We start from the raw sequence: 19,365 nt of genomic DNA on the forward strand, positions 1-19,365 counted from the left end.
CTCTTTTCTGCCTCATCAATAATTATGCTCTTTTGTTCTTCAAAGGTTTGTTTCTGCATTGTGAGTGTGAATATGTGTATGTATATGATGTATATGTGTATATGTGCATACATGTGAGGGATGCACCCACCTGTGTACACGGAGACCACATAAGGGACATCTGGTGAGGTCCTCCATCACTGCCTACTTATCCCTTTGGGAGAGGGTTTCTCCTTGAACCTGAGTTTGGATTTACTGACTAGGCTGAAAGCTAGCAAACCCCTGTGATTGTCCTATCCCAACTCCCTTTGGAATAATGTATGGGCAAGTTGTTACATGGATGCTGGACCTGGGTTCCAGGCTTCATGATTGAACAGCATGTTCTCATAAACCCTGAGCCATCTCTCCTGTCTCTATCCTGCTATACTTCCTTGCCTCTTACAGACGTGTTTAAAGGGACCAAATGTAAGCTTTCTCTCTATGTGTTGACAAAGTGATCCCTGGCATGCTTGAATTTTGATTGCTTTGTGAATAAACTTTGGGAATTTTGAGGGGTTGGAGAGGTAGCCCAGTCAGTCATGTGCTTGCCATGAAGATGAGAGGAGAGGACCTGAGTTCAGATCCCCAGGGCCAAGTGAGGTCCAGGTGTGTCACACACATCTGTAACCTCAGTGCTGGAGGTCTGGAGACAGGCTGATCCCTGGATTTACTGGGCAACCAGTCCCAGTGAACTCCAGAGCGGAGAACAATTTCAAAAGATACCTGCCATCCATCTCCAGCCTCCATCTGCGTCCATGTGTACACACACACACACACACACACACACACACACACGAAAGACATTCAGATTGAAATCTTGGCAAGTTCAATTATTAATTATGAAAGCTAATTTATCCATTTGTTCGCAATAAATCAAGTCACAGTTCATAAAGGCAGGGATAGGTACAGCACAGTGTCTTCACACATTACAATGACGCAGATCCTGCCAAATCCACTTTCAGCACAGGTTCCGATCTGGAACCCCAAGGATGGTGTGAACCACGCGCTCATGGCTTGCACATTCAAACGTCTCCTGTTCCCCTAGGAAGGGCTCTGCTCTGAGTGACAAGAATACACCGGTAAACAGTAAGTTACTGTGTCCAGAATAATCTGAAAACCAAGACCCAGAAAGAGGAGCAGCTGGCCAGTCCCAGACCCCATCAAAGGACTAGGACATTCATTGTGGAGCATGTAAACTGATCTCCACACTGCTCGGTCATACCCGAGTTTCTTGGGTAATTTCTCAGCACTCCCAAATGAAACATTAAAAAAGGAGGTGATTCTGAAGAGACCTCGGTGGCCCCCGTGAGAGCATTTGGTGGCCGTTACTTATTCTCAGGTGTAGAGTAGAGTTAGACCTCGCATCTCTGTGCCGGTGCAGTTACCTGAGTCCAGGATGTGCCAGAGGAACGGCTCTTCCTGTTCCTTAACTGAACCGATTTAAGGACCAGGTAAGAAGCAGACACATGATTGCACCCTCCATTTCTGAGTCTAACCTGGTTTTCTGGGTGCCAGTTCTCAACGGCTTTAGACAGCACTTCTGTGCAGCTTCAGCTGAGGCATAGACCAGCTGCTGGAGCCGCCAGGAAGCAGCGCCTGTCTTGGTTTGTCCCACTGTGGTGAAACAATGCCTGGCTGGGAACAGCTTCATGGGAAAGGGTTTGGTTCACAAGTCCAGACTGTAGTCCACCGTGGCTGAGAAGTAACGGCAGTGTGAGAGAACTGAAGAAATGATGTGTGGGCGCTTGAGCTCGGGCCACTTTCTCCCTTTTAGACAGTCCCACCTCTCCTGTGAGGTGATTGCTGCCCCCAGCACCTGCTCACCCCCAGCTCTTAGAGAACACCATCCTGGACTGGCTCCGACTACCATTGCCCCGCATGATGTGTGGGCAGTGGCCTGTTGCCCTCATCGCCCTCGTCCTGCAGTCCTGCAGGGCTATTACCCCAGCACCGGTGTGAGAGAACCTGACGGTGGAGTGGGACGCCCTCCGCTCGTGAGCAGAATCTGATTGTTACCTATCAAGACATCAAAGACCAAATTTTCAGGACAGTGACCCCTGGTGCATTGGGAGAGGAAGAAGCAGAGATGATGGGAGTCGTGATGGCGTGGGTTTGGGCTGTTGGATTTTATATGTAGTAGACGGCTTGCTTTACTTTTTTCATGGTGCCCTTTTTCCTCTTCCCATACCACATGACACTCCCTGTCTAGCGTCCTTCCCAGTTTGCCTGTCCAGAACTGAAGGCTGTGTGTATCCATGCAGGCTACTGTTGTTGAAAACACTGGACATTCTTGAGCTTTGACACTGAGAACATTTCTGCTTCCATGGTGATTATGAGCATCCATGGGTGCTCCTGGCAAGTTCCCTAACATGTCTAATTCAGTCCCCTGACATCATCCCCTGTCTCCCACACATCCTGTGTCTCCTGGGTGCTAGAGTTTTTGGAAGTGAGTGCCGTCTCCTGCTCCCTGGAAGACACTTCTTACGTTAACGCACTTAAGAAAGAATAAAAATAAAAAACATCCCCAGCTTTGTTTCTAAGGTGAAGAAATATATCCACAAGTGACTCATAGCCACAGCTCTGGGCCTTCGCTGAGGCTGTGGCAGGAGCTGTTCCCTGGGAAGCCTTAGATGGGAGCCACCATGGCAGTTCTGTAGCATGTGCAGAATGCCCAGGCACACGGGTGGAGATAGGAACTCCTTCAGGGCCAACGAGATCTCAGAGTAGATCTTAGCCGCAGAGGACCTGCAGAAGATCCCAAGGACTATGGTGTCAGTGCCCATTGTCTAGTACGATAGCCCCTGGCCTCACATGCGTGGGAGAAAACATTCAATTTGTCCATTCTGAAATTTACCATGAGAGAAAACTACGTAATGAATTGCAAAGATTTGTTCTAAAGCAGTGCAGATGCCTCGTGAGTGACTTCATGCGGAAATGATAATGTTTGACTAGATTATGGTCAATAAAACACATCAGAGTGATCAGCTTCACCTTTTATCTTTACCATTTGTGCCACAACCACTAGGCAGCTCGCCTCTGTGGCTCATACTTTATTTTTACTGTGCAGCCCTGGTTCTGGGGACTACAGTTCATCCTTAATTTTGATAAGCAATGGTCATCCCTAAACATCTTGACACAGCTATTTCCTTGTTGTGGATGATTTTCTTCAAACAAAAAACCTGTAGGCTTTATTAAAGAGATACAATGTATTTGTATCATTTCCTCACCACCTCTCCTCCTCTTATTCCTTCTGAATCCCTTCTCAAATCCATAGCTTCCTGTTCTTTAAGAATTGTTAAACACGTACATGTTCACACACACACACACACACACACACACACACACACACATTACACATGCAATCTGCTGAGTTCATTTAGTGTTGTTCATGTGTATGTGGACTTGGAGCTGGCTGCTTGGGATTGGTTAACCTACCAGGAGCTTCTCGCTGGAGCGGACACATTCCCTTCTCTCTCAACAGTGGTGGGATTTTGTGAGATTTCTCCCATCCAGGTTGGCGTGTCAACTGTGGTTGTCTTTTCTCAGGTCTTGTTTAGGCCGCCATGCTGTTGCGATTTCATGGGTGTCACATGTAGACGACACTATCTTCAGCAGGTGTCCTGGTCCTTTGCCTCCTACACTCCTTCCTCCTCTTTCTCCTTGAGGTTCCTTGAGCCTTGGGAATAAGGGTCAACACAAACATTTCTTTATGGGCTCTCACATAGTAGATGTTCTATTTGCCATCGTTTTTAGTTTAATAGATATTTTTTCTAAGTTTATCAAGGTACTGCAGGTAACTTGGCAACCCTGCTTCATGGAGAGCAGGCAGGACATACTGTGGGTATTATATCACTTTGGCATGTCACTGTCTTCATGGAGAGCAGGCGGTGTGGACTGCAGGACTATGGATAGCTTGGCACACTGCTCTCTTTATGGAGAGCAGGCGGTGCTCTTCTGCCCAGGAGTTGGCTGAAGCTCTTTCATGTCAGATGCCAGAACCTCTGGTGTTTGTGGGGCTTGCCTTTGTCTGAGTAATGGGTCACCCACTAGACAGTGGGTGAAAGGCCCTGGTCACCTTTCCAGCACCTCCAAGCCCTCTTCCTCTGGATACTACTCTTTAAGACATGGAGGTTTAGCTTTGAAGTGGTTTCTGACTGCTCAAATAAGTAAACCTCAAATCTTCAAACAGCCATTGATTCACACTGACTTAGAAAAATAGGAGCTTCTTGAGGGTGGAGCCTATCGTCAACTTATGACAACATCATCATTGAATACATAGTGATGGTGAAGGGCTCATGGCCATCTCAACTGCAAATTACCCACTGAGAACTACCAAATGAGTTATAAGGCTACAGATGCAGCCACCATCCCTGTGCCCTTCTCCTGCCTGGGGTAGATCCCGTGTGTAAGCATTGTTATTCCCTCCTGAGCCTGGGGGACCAACACCTCTTCTAAATCCAGGGTTCCGGGAAGAGCTAAGGCTTAGGAGTCAGCAGGACTCCTAAGGAACTGGGACTATTCATTGACTCAGTTTCTTCTATTAGTTCCCAAGGAACCTGAAATATAGACCAAGATCTGAGGCCTAGGGCAGTACTTAGTGAGCCCTTGGGTACAGTGAGCTGGTGATTGACTCCGTGTACCAAGTCTCTTGAACACACTAGTTGCATATACATTTTAAGAAAATCACACCCACCTTATAGCCTGGTATGTCAATGGTGACAAACGGATAAGAATGTAGCTGTTATATTAAAAATACTGCATCGAAATGCAAGTTTTAAAAATGGATGGTGGCAGTTCACATTGGGAAGGGCTTCGTGTCACTGTGCATTCTGGAGTATCTGTTTGTGTGAGCAGTAGCTATGAGTAAGTGGTGAGCGAATTATTCCCTACAAGTAATTCCTTTTAAATGTTACTTTTTAAAAAATAACCCTAACACCAACAGCATCTGGCATGCATGTGTATGTATCGACATGTACATAAGCATTCAACTGAATCTTCAAAATCATAGAGTATTAGCTTCCTTGTACTACTGAAGAGAAAGCCATGCTCATGGTGCCTCAATAACATGTTGAGTAAAGAAATATATATTGTGAGCCAAATATATATTTGCTATATATATTTGCCTAATCTATCGGGGTGTGTTTTCTGACCTGAAAGTAGTTCTCCATTTAGGGGTGTAATATGAGGGCCGGCTTGTTGGGGTTTCTGTCCCGCTCAGTACCCCACAGTCGGCAATTCCCAAGGAAAATCACACACAGGACTCCATAAGATTATAAAGCTGATTGGCCCATTAGGTCAGGCTACTTATTAGCTCTTATAGCATATATTTTAACCCATTATTCTAATCTATGTTAGCCATACGACTCCGTACCTTTCTCAGCTGGGCAAGTTACATGCTGCCTCTTCAGTGGTCTGCGCAGGAGTCGTGGAGGGATCTTCCTCCTCGGTAGCCTTAGTCTATTCTCATTGACCCACTTATTCTATTCTCATTGACCCGCCTCTACTTCCTGTCTGGTTGACCCGCCTATACTTCCTGCCTGGCCAATCAGCGTTTTATTAAAATACATGATTGGCAGAATACAGATAATTCTCCCGCATCATAGGGGGCTCTAGGTACAATTTTTTGTAATGGCATGGTTATTTGTAAAGCCCTTCTCTTTCTTGGCAATCTAAATTGAAAATTCACCTCAAAGAAACATATCTTGAAGAAAGGTACCAGGAAGAATTATAAAGGCAACTGACTAATCCCAGAGTACTCTCTTTAACATAGCCTGTCTCCCTGTAGATGGTCTATGAGACCTTGGCAGAATGGAAAGACAGTCAGATGGATGGTTAGAGCAAGTAGCTCTTCAGCTTGGTGAGGAGCAAGGAGGACAGCATTCATAGCTGAGCCTTGGGTGATACCTTTCTTGATGAGAGCATTGCTAAGCACCAAGCCTCTAAACAGACAAATATTATACAAGCAACTCCCTGCCCCTTTGCTGCAAAGCAGGGCTTGTCCCACTTGGAACCCACAGAGGTGTGACAAAGAAGAGTGGCAACCATGGAGTGGAAGATGGGGTCACTCGAGATTCTGTGTCTATTGAAGTTCTAAAGAAAGCAAAGTTGTTCCAACAGGGAGCAGATAAGGGCTACCCTCATCCAGAGTTTGCGGAAATCATGAAGGAACTTGGGAATCGTGGGCATGCTCCATGTTGTAGGCACAGTCATTGTTAGGTGGTTATGGATCTATCAGAACTCTCAGAGGGCTCCGTTTTAAATTCTGGGTTTTATTATATAGAGACCACGTCTTATTAAGATGCATTTTTAAAAATATGTAACAATCTGGAATAGCATTTCACGTCTTTTGTTTCTGACTCAGACTAGGCAAGAGTCCAGCACCCTTTGGCAGTAGAAAAGAATCAGGGCTACGGAGTGGAGAGACGTTATGTAAAAGAGCAGCAGCCCAGACGCTGCATTCATGAGTTGGCAGGGCTCAACTGGATGCGTTCCATCCAGGATACGGCTCTTAGTCTCTCGAGGTCTCTGGACATCCAGAAAGTGGGTCATCTTTCAGAATATCTGCGTCACTGCAGAGACGATGCTAGTAACTCAGAGATCAGCTGGATTCACTTACCTGCCTGGCAGTACTATTAATCCCTTCATTCACTGCGCAGGGAAGGACCATGTTGTGGCTGATTACTTTCCCTTATTACGAGGAGTTCATAGTCACCACACAGGTGATTATACAGCCACACATTAAACCTGGGCTTTGGAAAAGCAGAGTTGAGTCCCTGCTTTGTCCCAAATCTCAAGAATTTCACACTGAAACAAGTATGTTTACAGGACTTGAAATCGGAATGGATTAGAATATGGAAGCGGTTGTTTTAACAATAAAATTATTTTACCCAAAATATTCAGAGGTCAAAGCAAGAGATTGTTCTGGGTTGGAGTCTTCCGATAATTCTGCTTTGGCCATCAAGTGGCAGAAAGCCAACTTAAATGCTTTGGTACAATAAGGACGGGCTCATGTGTCTGGAAGTCTAGACCGGCAGGGTTCAGAGGTGTCGTAGCCGGGGTCTGGGCAGCTCATTAAATCTGCTCACCCCTCTTTCCACCCTGAGAAGCCAGCTGCATTCTCAGTCTGGTTCCCTGAGGATGTAGGGTGTCTGCTAAAATCTAGTTGGGCCCACTATTTTATCTTTTTTTGTGTGTGTGTGGTAACAGAGAAGATTCCTTTGGGTAACTCTGAATTAAGGGATGTAAAGGATTTTTTTTTCCAAAATGTTTTGTTCATTGGCCCAATCTAGACCATGGGCTCATTTTCTCACTGGCTCACATTGGGACATATGCCCATTTCTAATTTGTTCCAATTAAGACTCATGTTTCTCATTGGCCCAGGTTGAGTAACGTGCCCATTTCTCATTGGCTCAGTTGGGATACATGCCCAGTAAGAGGATAGTATTACCATGAGATAGTCAGACCTCCCCTGTAACCAGAAGCAGAGACTGTTCCACTAAGAACATGAATTGATAGTGTGTCTGTGTGGTGTGGTGTGTGTGTGTGTGTGTGTGTGTGTGTGTGTGTGTGTGTACACGAGCATGTATGTGCCTACAGGGGAAGGGGTCTGATAGGAGACCATCAGATACACTGATACTTAATTTAAATCTGTCACTTTGAAATATTATTTCTTGTTACAAAAATAATATTTTTTATTTTACTGTGGTATATGTATGTGAACATGTATGCATATGTTTCTGGAGTCCAAAAGTTAACCCTGGGAGTCATTTCTTAGGGGCCATTCACCTCATTTTTCGAGAGAGGGTCTCTCATTGACCTAGAGCTCAAACATAGGCCTCCCAACCAGAGTCACAGGCACACAGCAACACACCCAGCTTTTTTATGTGGGTTCTGGGCATGGATTTCATGTCCTCATGCCCACATGATAACCACCTAGCTGGTTTTGAAAGAGGATATTTACAGTAAAAGAGAAGAAGAAGAAGGAGAAGGAGAAGGAGAAGAAGAAGAGGAGGAGGAGGAGGAGGAGGAGGAGGAGGAGGAGAAAAACCACCATAGTCTTCCTAACTCATAAGAACCATGAATGAGATGATCAACCTACACTTTTAATCAGTGAAATTAAAGTGTTCTAGATACTGCAGAATATAGCAATTAAAGTTGGACTTTAGCACTCAGATTCGCTCACTCACTGTCTAGGTATCCCCCCGGGGTCAGGTTCTCAACTGTTTCTTCTCTGCTGGGAGTTAAAGTTGGTCCTGTGCAAGTTTCTCCAGCATTAACCCTACAGCTCCCAGGTCAGTAAACGACGGCTCATAGCCCAGACCCAGCTTGCCGTGTCTATAAATAAAGGTTTATTAGAATCTGTGTGTAGATTGTCCATGTTCACACCACAGCGACAAAGTCAGCGGTTGCAAGAGAAAATCTGAAGACTGCAAATTCAAAAGTATCCACTCTGTGGCCCTTTGCTAGGGACCATTGGCTGACCCTATTGTCTTTCACCATCTGATGCTATCACTCTTTGTCCAGATGCTGACTGGAGGGCTGTCAAGAGAAACAGACATCTGCAGAGCTAAGGGCATCGAGGGGAGAGACGCCCCACTGTTACCGCTTAGAGACAATTCCAGAGCATGGATAGGAGCTCAGATGTTTGGCTGTGTCTGCAATCTGCGGTGCATGGTTTTCCTTTAATTCTGAGATGCTGGGGTTGGGCCTGAGTGAAAAGATGTTGCTCAAAGTCTTGCCTCGCAACCAGGAATCACAGCTGTGGGCAGAATATAAGGAGGTTGAAGAGGAAATAAAAGGGTCCATGAATATTGTCTTTGCAAAGACTGTCTCCTGGGTGTGTGCTGGGTGGCCAGTGTGTAGATGTGGATGCAGTGATGTCAGTGGCTCCCAGGGGTAAAGAGAGAGGACAATCAAGCCTGACTCGTGGGAAAGTGTGACCTGAAAGAAAAGATGCCCTGGCCAAGCTGATCATGATGTGTCTAACCATGATGAACCATCCAGCTATTGTGTGTTGTTTTCATCTTGAATTTTAAGATCCTTTTTGAAAAATCTAAATGATTTGACTCAAATCTAATTTACCTAAATCATTTTAGGCCAAAATTAACCTTTTCATGTTTGAACTGGAAGATTCCATTTTAATTTTGGTGTTCTTTAAAATACACCTGGAAATGGCCACCAACCATAACACTTATGGTTAGAAGATTCCTTCACACTCCACAGCAGTGTGGGAGATCAGCAAGAGAGGAGTTCCCGGACACAGGTGTCAGATACTGACCTGTACCCTCTGCTATTTAATCCTTGTGTCCTGAGCTTGCTCTTTTCATCAATAAATTTGAATTCATAAAAATACTTCAGTGATAATAAATAAAACATTCTCTGGACTTATTCCAGAATTTAGCAGGTATATACCCCTCCATACATATTGGTTATTTTAATGTGGAGAATGTTTCTGGTTGTCAGGATTTGGTCTGGGTGTTTCAAGTTTCTTGGCCTCTTATCAAATAATTAAATATAAGGGCTCACAAAAATTTGCAAAAGAAGCATGATAATTTTATTTGGAGCAGAGAGCTAGTACAGATTAAAGAGCTCTCACTATGAAGATTGACAGCAAGTTACAGGAGTAAAGATACTCAGGACCCTGATTATTGTTTGACACTCTTTATCTGGGGTTCACCAAAAAAGGAGTTGGTTATTAAGGGTGGTTCTCTATTTTGATTGATAGATTAGATGATCATTTCCTTACTGCATATGGCCCTTCCCATAATGCATCTGTTTTTAATCATAAATGCATGGCAAATCATGCACAGACACAAAATGATGAGTAGAAGAGTCTCCCTAAAAGGTTGCTAGAAGACATAGCTCAATGCACCCCAAGCCAGTTGAGGCCAGACTGAGCCTTCTGTTCTTCATACCTGGATATATTTGGAATATATTTAAGTAGAAACCATCTAAATTTTATCAATAACAGGGTTGGGAACCTTCTACCAGATTGTCCAGAAATGGGAGTATATGTATCTAGGTGCAGGTGGGAGACCGAGGGTCCTGAGGTAACATGGTGCGTTTTATAAACTTCATATGCAAGGTGGGAGAACTAGGCTGCCAAGCCCATTGTTGAGAGACTAGCATACATAAACCAAAATCAAATGGGAATTCCAGCATCCTACATTCTCCTATGCTTGCCTGCCTCAGACAATGCACAGAAATGCTGTGGGAAACGCTAGCGAACCATGGAAAACTGTATCACTGTCATCTGTGCATGCCTACCTTCTACTTGGTATCCTTGCTTTACTCTGAAGCGAGGAAGACGAGAACATAAAGGGAAATCCCTCCGTGGTTCTGTCCTGCTGTCATTTCTGTTGCTGTGATAAAAATGCCCCAACACGCACCGCTTAGAGAGGAACGGTTTTATCTGACTCACAGTTTCAGGTTACATCAGTCCCGGGGAGCCAGGACAGGACCTCAAGCAGCTGATCACGACATAGCCACAGTCAAGAGAAGACAGGATATATGAGTCCTTGCTTGGGTCCTGAGCATCCTTTCTGATCTCTCACATACATAGCCCAGGGTCCAGCCCGTGAAATGGCGCCACCAACATTCAGAGTGAATCTTCCCACCTTGATTAGCCATCAAAACAGCCCCGCACAGGTGTGTCTACAGGCCAACATGATCTAGAAATTTCCTCACTAAGACTCTCTTTACAGGCACTTCTAGGTTATGTCAAGCTGACAGTTAAACAGCATAATACCCTTACATTGAGGTTTTCTGGGAAACGGGTATTGTATTAGCTGGGTGCTGAGAGGGAAGGTACATGGTGATGTAACGGGAGCATGATCTGAAACAACTTAGCACCGGTCCTGGGTTTATCCTCAGGTGTTTGCCTGAGTTAACTGCATCTCTGTGGGTACGACCTATTGAAAATGCTGGAAGACAAACTCTTCTTTGCCCAGTTTTGAAGATGGAATTGTGAAGGGCTCAGAAGTTCAGGAATATCACTTTAATTTTGTACAGTAGACAAGATTCCATGATGTATGTGTACCTTGCTATAACATGGTACTGGAGTCTGTCTCTCTCCTCCAGATCACGGTTACAGATGAAGAAGTTAGCAACCCATCCTTTCTAGACCTTGTGAGGACTCCCCAAATGAGGAAATGCACACTCATTCTGATGTTTGCTTGGTAAGTTGACTTGGGCTGACTTTCGGAGCTGGTGGTCAAGTGCGCCGTTCATCATTTCCTTCTGGTCGCGGCCCTGCTCTCTCACTTTGTCTTGCAGGTTCACAAGCGCCGTGGTGTATCAAGGACTCGTCATGCGCCTGGGAATCGTCGGAGGCAACCTCTACATCGACTTCTTCATCTCGGGGCTTGTGGAGCTGCCTGCAGCCCTCTTGATCCTTCTGACCATCGAGCGTCTTGGACGACGCCTTCCTTTTGCAGCAAGCAATATAGTGGCTGGGGTGGCATGTCTGGTCACTGCGTTCTTACCAGAAGGTATCTTCCTTCACATCTAGTTGACAGTTCTCAAAGAACTTACCAAAAAATGTATTGATTACTTGTGGTGGAGCAGGTAGGGGTCACTTGTCTTTATGAGCTGTGCTATTTCTTCAAAAGCTTGGGTGATGTCATCCTATTTTCTGTCTCGTGGATGCAAAGATTGAAGAGAACTTGACATGGATACTTCTCTTTGCTGAAGTGTCAGGTTGGTTTGTTGATGGAAATGGGATTGCTAGGTCCAGGTCGTAGTGATGTGATGTTCAACATACTTCCCATATCTACAGTGCTGCAGACACCAAGCTCCACCCCAGGTTAGGGACAGGAAGAAGATGTGACTCTTGGCTTCATAAGGCTCACAGCCTATTGAGGGACACAGACATTTTCATAATGTCACAAGAATGTGGTAAATAGAACTGACAAAGGTGGGGAAAAGGAGGGAGAGGGAGAGGAGGGGCTGAGGGAGAAGTACTGTGTAGACCCGAGGGAGAAGCCAGAGCTCTTGGCTAACAACCGTTGCTTCCTGCTGTTTTCCCAAAACATGAAAAGTTGCCGTGAGTTCAGGAACTTAGGCTTCTTTGTGATTGCTGGAAGCTGCATGAGGAAGTCAGGGGAAGGTCAGTCCCCAGCACGACCGTCCCTACAGGACATGGCAGGACCTGGTGCCGCCTAGGAGCTTCTAGAGAAGGGACCGAGAGCTGCTCACTCCTGTAGCGCTTTGGGATACGGCCGGAGGGAGAGACGCCAGAGCCAGGCTCACAGCTGGGGAGTCTGGCTGGGATGGAGGAGGATGGCTCCTTTTAGAGGTGTTGTAGAGGTCAATATTCTGGGGCTTGAGGGCTGGTGGGTGGGGGTCGGGGGAGGAGGAAGAAAGGGTGGAAAAAGACTCTAGATGCTCAGCCTGCAGTCAGATGACCTCTGCCACAGAGCACAGCTGTAGCTACATGGAAGCCTTTCGGACCCCCAGCAAGGTGTGAATCGGAGCACAGGAGGTATTTCTGTATTCTGGGTGTGCCGTGAAGGGCCAGGAAGGACACCACTAATGTGGGAGAGATCAGAGCAGACACGCACAGGAGACTTCATCAGCATTAGTCGCCGGTTTATGAATTCCCAAAATAGCAGTTAGACCTTACTTGGATAAAAACTGCAGAAATGCCAGCCCGCAGGACAGAAAAGGTAAATGACGTGCAATCCCACCCTGCTGCCGTGGCTGATGAAGAGCAGAAACACGCGCTTCTTCCCTTTTCCTCAAGTGCTTCCGACTCCCAGGACTGCGGTAATGAATCTCCACCAGGCGGGTGGCTGGACAGCAGACACCCCTCCCTATGTCCCCCACTCTTGACGCAAGGAGGGTGACCTCTAAAAACACAGTGCAGGACGGCTCCTCCCCGAGCCTCTGAGCGAGGAGCAGTCTCTAGCCTCTCTATGGTCACCCTCATCTTTCTTCCTTTCCCTCCAATCTCTGCCTCTGTCGTCATGTGACACACTCTCCCTCTTGGTCTCTGGCCCCTGATGTGATCACATTGCAAGCTTCTAAGTAAATATGAATTCAAAGAAACACAAATAGCCCACGACACAGTTAGTGTATATTAAGATCTATGGAAGCTGGGCCCGGAGAGATGGCTCAGTGATTAAGAGGACCGGCTGCTCTTCCAGAGGACGCAGGCTCAGTTCCCAGCACCCACGTCAGGCAGCTCCCAGACACCTGTGACTCCAGCTCCAAGGGATCTGATGTCCTCTTCTGACCTCCACAGGCAGGCAGACAGACAAACAGACAGACAAATAAAAATAGATCTTTTTAAAAAGCACTGCAGAAGCTAAGTAATAGCCAGCCATCAGTGTGTCAGTGTGTATGTATTTAATATTGATTATTTGCTGGCCACTAAACAGAGAAAGGAATGGAAATGAACGAGAGAAACATAATTGCCTTTCTCAGAGGTACACAATTCTGATTAGAGGGTGAAAATTTAAGAATGTTATAGAATTCTGAGCTTCGCAATTCTCCCTCCTTTCCTCCTTCCTTCTCTATGCCCCTCCTTCCCTTCCTACCTTTCTCCCTCCTTCTCTCCCTCTCTTCCTTCCTCTCTCTCCTTCTCTCTCAGTCTATGTGTGTTCGTGTGTGTTCATGTGTGTACAAGTGCTCATGCTGGTGTGGGTGTTCCCAGCCATGTGCAGACCAGAGGTCGGCATGGGTGTCCTTGCTCAGCACCATCTGTTTTGTTTCTTGGGACAGGGTCTCTCACTGGCCTGCTGTTTGCTAAGCAGCCAGGCTGCCTGGCTAGTGAGTCCCAGGCTCCCTGTCTTCACTTCCCTAGCACGGGGACTTCAAGCCACACTTGACCTTTTCATGCAGCTTCTGGACATCAAACCACCATCCTCATAAGTGCTTTTAGAATCATAAGTCTGCACAATTGATGGGCCAGAAGAAGTTCCAAATTCCCAAAACGAATTCCATCTAAGAACAGAAGCCCCTCCGTCCACCGAGTGCTCCTTTGGATTTAAAGGACTGGGACCAGGGAGGGACTGTGGAATTAGCATTTGGAAAGTGTTTCTAGCTGTCCTTCCCAGCTGGGCTTGACATCTCCTCAGCCCCTGGCTAGAATGTTGACGAGCCTTTTGGAGAGGTCAACTCTGGAAGTCAGTTCTCTGAAAACCTTACTTTTTATGGTCTGAGAATGAACTTGGGAGAAAGAAATGATCTTTCACTGTTAACTCTTAGATTCGCTGTCTAGAAAGCAGAATCCTGGAGCCTGGGAAGAAGGCGCCTTCTGTCACCGCCAATTGTTTCTGCTCAGAACGAGACTATCTTTTACTTTGATTTCCAAGTGGAATGTGCGTCTGTCTACCCCAATTTACATATCTTTCTTAGGACTTTCTCTAAACTTTATTTCAGGACTCGGAGCAGATGGTCCATCCAGGGGAGAGTGAAAGTTGCATCTTTTAAAATTCTATATCTTTTCTTCAGAAGCCGAGCTTCAGGACTCTAGCTGCCTGAGCAAGTCAAGTCCCCATCATAGAGGAGGATCACTTCTCTGTGTTCACACATGACTGTGGAAAGTGACTTTAGATGTTGTGGTCATTCTTTTATCTATGTAAGCACGTGTGGGAAGAAAGAGAGGTGAAAGAGACAGAGACAGGCGCGCGCGTGCACACGCGCACACACACACACACACACACACACACACACACAGAGATTTGCAGCCCAGACTGACCTCAAATTTGCCATATAGCTAAGTATGACCTTAACTGTAGTCAAATTTTCTTTTCTTTTTGGATCTCCAGGCACCAAATAATGATATGGAGACATTATTATTATTATTATTATTATTATTATTATCATTATCATTATTACTATTATTATTAATTAAAATTTGACTTTTAGCTTAGGCTTGTTCCCAACTAGTTCTTATATCTTAAATTACCTGTTTCTATTAATCCGCATTCTGCCGTGTGTGTGTGTGTGTGTGTGTGTGTGTGTGTGTGTGTGTGTATGTGTTACCTGTCCACCATTTTGTATGTCTGACCCCCCTCTGCGCCTCACTGGCATCTCTCTCACATGCCTGGATTTATCCTGAGTTTCCCTCTCTGCCCCGAAGTCCTGCCTAACCTCTCCTGTCTGGCTATTGGTCATTCAACTCTTTAGTAAAACAATCAGATGACTTATACAGGCAAGGCAAAACAGGACACATCTTTACACAGTTTGCTCAAATATCCCACAACACTTAACTTTTAAATCTTTCTGCCTCTGCCTCCTGATTGCTGGGATTCCAGATGCACCAAGCCCAGTTTATGTGTGTTAGGGATGGAACCCAGGACTTTGTAGATACTGGGCAAACATTCTGCTAGCTGAGCTACATTCCCTCGTCTTTGATATTTTTTTTAATTTGTTTTGTCTTCACCATCAAAAAAAATATGTCTATCAATGAACTGTTTTCGAGTTAATGTAGTATAGTATCTTTGGGACTCTTTCCCTCTCAACAAAAGCTCTGTGCCGGTGTAGTGTTGGAGAAAAATAGCTGAAAGTCTTTAGGCCAAGGTCTTGTAGGGCAGACCACGTCTGCAAAGGATGTCAAACTGATAACACTTCCTCTTCTATTGAATTGACTAGCTACTTATGAATTAACCAAATATTCTTTTATGATGGTGGTAATAGTGGTGTGGAGAAAGAACATGGATTGTTTTAATTTGGTTTCTTAGTCTTTATTTTTTTTCCCATTGAACAATTTAAGCCTTAGTTATAAGCCTCAATAGATATTGAACTTGTTGGTGGGACTCACAACAGTCATCTAGCTATGATAAGAAGAGGCTCTGCCTGGTGCACCTACCCTGGATCGTGGTTTCCATGGAAACAGACAGTCTCCTCTGTGGCTGCCCTTATCACCCCATCAGCTGCGAGGCAGGGCATCTGGGTGAGCTTCCGCTTTCCCTCTCCATTGCATTTCCAGCAGCAACTGCTCCCTGACAGACAAGGGTGGGATGCATTTCCTAGTCCCCTCTGGCTCTCATGAGGATGCAAAGTCTAAATAAGATACACGTTTACAGCTGTCCTGTATCTGAGCAGGTGGCGGCCCGGAACATGAGCACAGCTCTGACCTTCTTCACACCCCAATTTAACTGCTGCAGCAACTGCAGGTGTCCCATCTGCGAATGCAACAAGTGCATGGGATGACCTCAGCCAGCTTGAAACTAAATCTTAATCCACTGGAGCTTCCCAGCAATGGTCTGGGCTCTCAAAACCTCGCTCTCCGTTTGCCTACCTGACAGTTGTTTGTGCTTTGGGTTTCAAATTTGTTGAATATTCTCGAGAGTGAGCACACACTGCTGATCTTAATCTCTTCTTTCAGCATCCTTGTTTGTGATGACTTTTTTACACACAAAAAAGAAATAAATATGGAGCTAGGAGGTGGTGGCACACACCTTTAATTCCAGCACTTGGGAGGCAGAGGCAGGCAGATCTCTGTGAGTTCGAGGACAGCCTGATCTACAGAGTGAGTTCCAGGACAGGCTCCAAAGCTACAGAGAAATCTGTCTCAAAAAAAATCAAAAATAAAACAAAAAACTATGCCTTGCGTGGTAGTGTACGCTGAGAATGCTAGAATCCAGCACTCAGGAGGATGACACAGGAGAATTGAGAGTTCAAGACCAGCTGGGCTTGACCTTGTCTCAAGAAATGAGGGTCCTTATCTAACTCAGGGGTGAGCACTTACCTGCCATGCATAAGGTCCTGGGTTCAAGCCTCAGCACAACAGGACAATAATGCCTAATTACACCTTCAGGGAGATACAGCGTTTGCTAAGAATGAGAGAATGATCTGGTGTGGTGTGAACCTCTGTGCAGAGATGCTGGTACCCCAGCTGTGCACTGACCAACAGATACGGTCTCTATTCTGTCCCATGCTCTCATACAGGTCCTCTAGGATAGGATGACATACATTGTGTAATTCGTAAGACGTTACAAGACCTGTTTAGAATTAAAATGTTGCATTTTGTCTCCCTTAAAACTCAAGAAAGGAAATGTTTCCTGGAGACTATTTGCTGTGCCCCATGGCTACAGTAGAAGATAGGATGGTGGGCGTGGGGGGAGGGGGTCTTCATCCAGTAAGGGGGAGGGGGTCTTCATCCAGTAAGGGGGAGGAGGTCTTCATCCAGTAAGGGGGAGGGGGTCTTCATCCAGTAAGGGGGAGGGGGTCTTCATCCAGTAAGGGGGAGGGGGTCTTCATCCAGTCAAAGCAGCTGGACCTAAAGCAGTTTATCTTTTAAGGGGAGCCAGTTTGTGTGTATGAAACTGGCTCTCTGCGGATACGTTCCTGAAGGAAGAAGCGTGGCTGGGGATGAAGGCAATGACTGACACACGCCGTGGGGATAACAGGGAACCAAAGTCCCTTCCCAGGATCCCAGTTCTCAACCTTCTTCCTCACTGGAAACCAGCTTAGCTAAGGAGAGCGGCTTTCTGGGTCTGTGCAGAGTGAAGACGGACATCTGACTGTAGCCACGGTTTTCAAGGGGACAAGAGGAACTTCCTTCCAGATCAAGGCCAGTGCTTGGCCTCTCTAGGACGGCACTACCTGGGAGTGATCGCTCAGCAAACAGCTCTTAATTGTATTTCTACAGCCAATTCTGCACTCAGGAAAGCATCTTCCATACACTAAATGTTAGCTATCCGGTTATGATCCATGAAATTTGTCTATAATATAAAGCTTTTGCCGTTTGTTCTTAAGTTATCAAGGAATTAGGTTGGGTAGACCAATGAATACATTTTGTTTTTTTGTAAAACGTTGCTCAGATCATTAGAGCCCTAACTCTCCCCTTCTACACGTTCTATTCACAGGGATACCATGGCTAAGGACCACAGTTGCTACCCTGGGAAGACTTGGAATAACCATGGCCTTTGAAATCGTTTATTTGGTAAATTCAGAGTTGTACCCAACAACATTACGGTAATTATGACATATATGTTGCCATTTCTCCTAAGTAACTATAGCCAAATGTTTCCAAGGTTGATGGTCTATTAAATAGGGCTCAGTTCAGCCCCTTAAGACAATGGGCTTTGAATTGTAGCTTCCGTTCATTACCTGTCGCATTCGGTGACTTAGAAATATGTCCTGTGGCAGTAACTGAAGACAGAACTGTGATTTTTGAAAAGGCACTGACTTGGGACCAGAAAGTCTCCTAGCATGTCTGCTTAGATGGTAAGATGGGCCTGCCTCCACCAGCAGCACTCTGTATCAGGGCGAAGCCTTTTCTGACATCATTGCATGCCTTGCTTGTGAGCAACTGGCTATGGAAGGAGTGTTTGGGCACGTTGGCTTTCTTGCCCGATGCTACATTTCTGCAGGCGTAGCTTGCAGGGTACCAAAGTGACCTCTGAGTGTCGTGGACTGGCAGGCTATGGAGCTGCTGATGAAGAAACATCTTTTCACCAACGCTGGAGATGCTCGGCCACTAGTTTCACTGCCAGACCGTACAGAACGGGAGTGGCTTGTCTAGAGCATGAGGCGGTAGTCGCTCTCAAAGCCGAAAATGACAAAAAATCTTGACACAACTTCTGTAATTTAGTATGTCTGGATATTTCTATTATTCTGAGTTTGTTTTCCAAACTTCCACCTGAAAGTATGTTTTAATCTGCAGGAACTTTGGGGTTTCACTCTGTTCAGGCTTGTGTGACTTTGGGGGGATCATAGCTCCGTTTCTGCTCTTCCGACTAGCAGCTGTGTGGCTAGAACTACCTCTGATCATCTTTGGTAAGACTTTATTCATGTGGGGGTGGGTCCGAGTGAGTGGAGGGGTGGGGCATGTGTGTATGTGGTTGCGAAGACACATGTGTGCACATGCTTGCAGAGGCCAGAGGTCAACCTCTGGGTTGTTTCTCGGGAGCCATCCACCTTGTTTAGCAAGACAAGATCTCTCATGGGGCTCACCCATTGGACCAGGCTAGCCAGCCAATGAGTCTCAGGGATCCATTCACAGAACTGTAATTATAAGTCTATGCTACCATGCTACCATCATGCTACCACCATGCTACCATCATGCTACCATCATGCTACCATCATGCTACTATCATGCTACCATGCTCGGCTTTTTACTTTTCTTTTGCAGCTAGAACTTGGGTCCTCCTGCCTGCGTGGCAGATTTTTACTGACTCATTTCCCATGCTGGTCTCAAATCTCATTTATTCATGTATTACAGAACCTGTGATGGTCACTGGGTTTGATGCTGCTGACATCCATTCCATCCTTTGATGATGGTTTCATTTCTAAAAAGTCACTTTTATTATCATTACATTCAAAATGCTAAAGGGCGTCAAGTCCCTCTACATTACCAGGTTGTGAGAAACAGTGTCTGTGTCAGCTTCTGTCGTT

General features: G+C 45.7%; 1 protein-coding gene across 1 annotated transcript in view; it reads left to right on the forward strand.

Moving 5' to 3' along the window:
* The window catches only part of Slc22a3 (solute carrier family 22 member 3), an 88,516-nt gene that overhangs the window by 63,631 nt on the left and 5,520 nt on the right, over positions 1 to 19,365 (forward strand). The window contains exons 6-9 of the mRNA XM_048420776.3: positions 11,098 to 11,195; positions 11,293 to 11,507; positions 17,835 to 17,943; positions 18,635 to 18,747. Of these exons, the coding sequence (XP_048276733.3) occupies positions 11,098 to 11,195; positions 11,293 to 11,507; positions 17,835 to 17,943; positions 18,635 to 18,747 (535 nt within the window). The remainder of the gene's footprint in view (positions 1 to 11,097; positions 11,196 to 11,292; positions 11,508 to 17,834; positions 17,944 to 18,634; positions 18,748 to 19,365) is intronic.

The sequence above is a fragment of the Myodes glareolus genome, chromosome 1 (genome assembly GCF_982192425.1).
Source record: "Myodes glareolus chromosome 1, mMyoGla1.1, whole genome shotgun sequence".
Lineage (NCBI taxonomy): Eukaryota > Metazoa > Chordata > Mammalia > Rodentia > Cricetidae > Myodes > Myodes glareolus.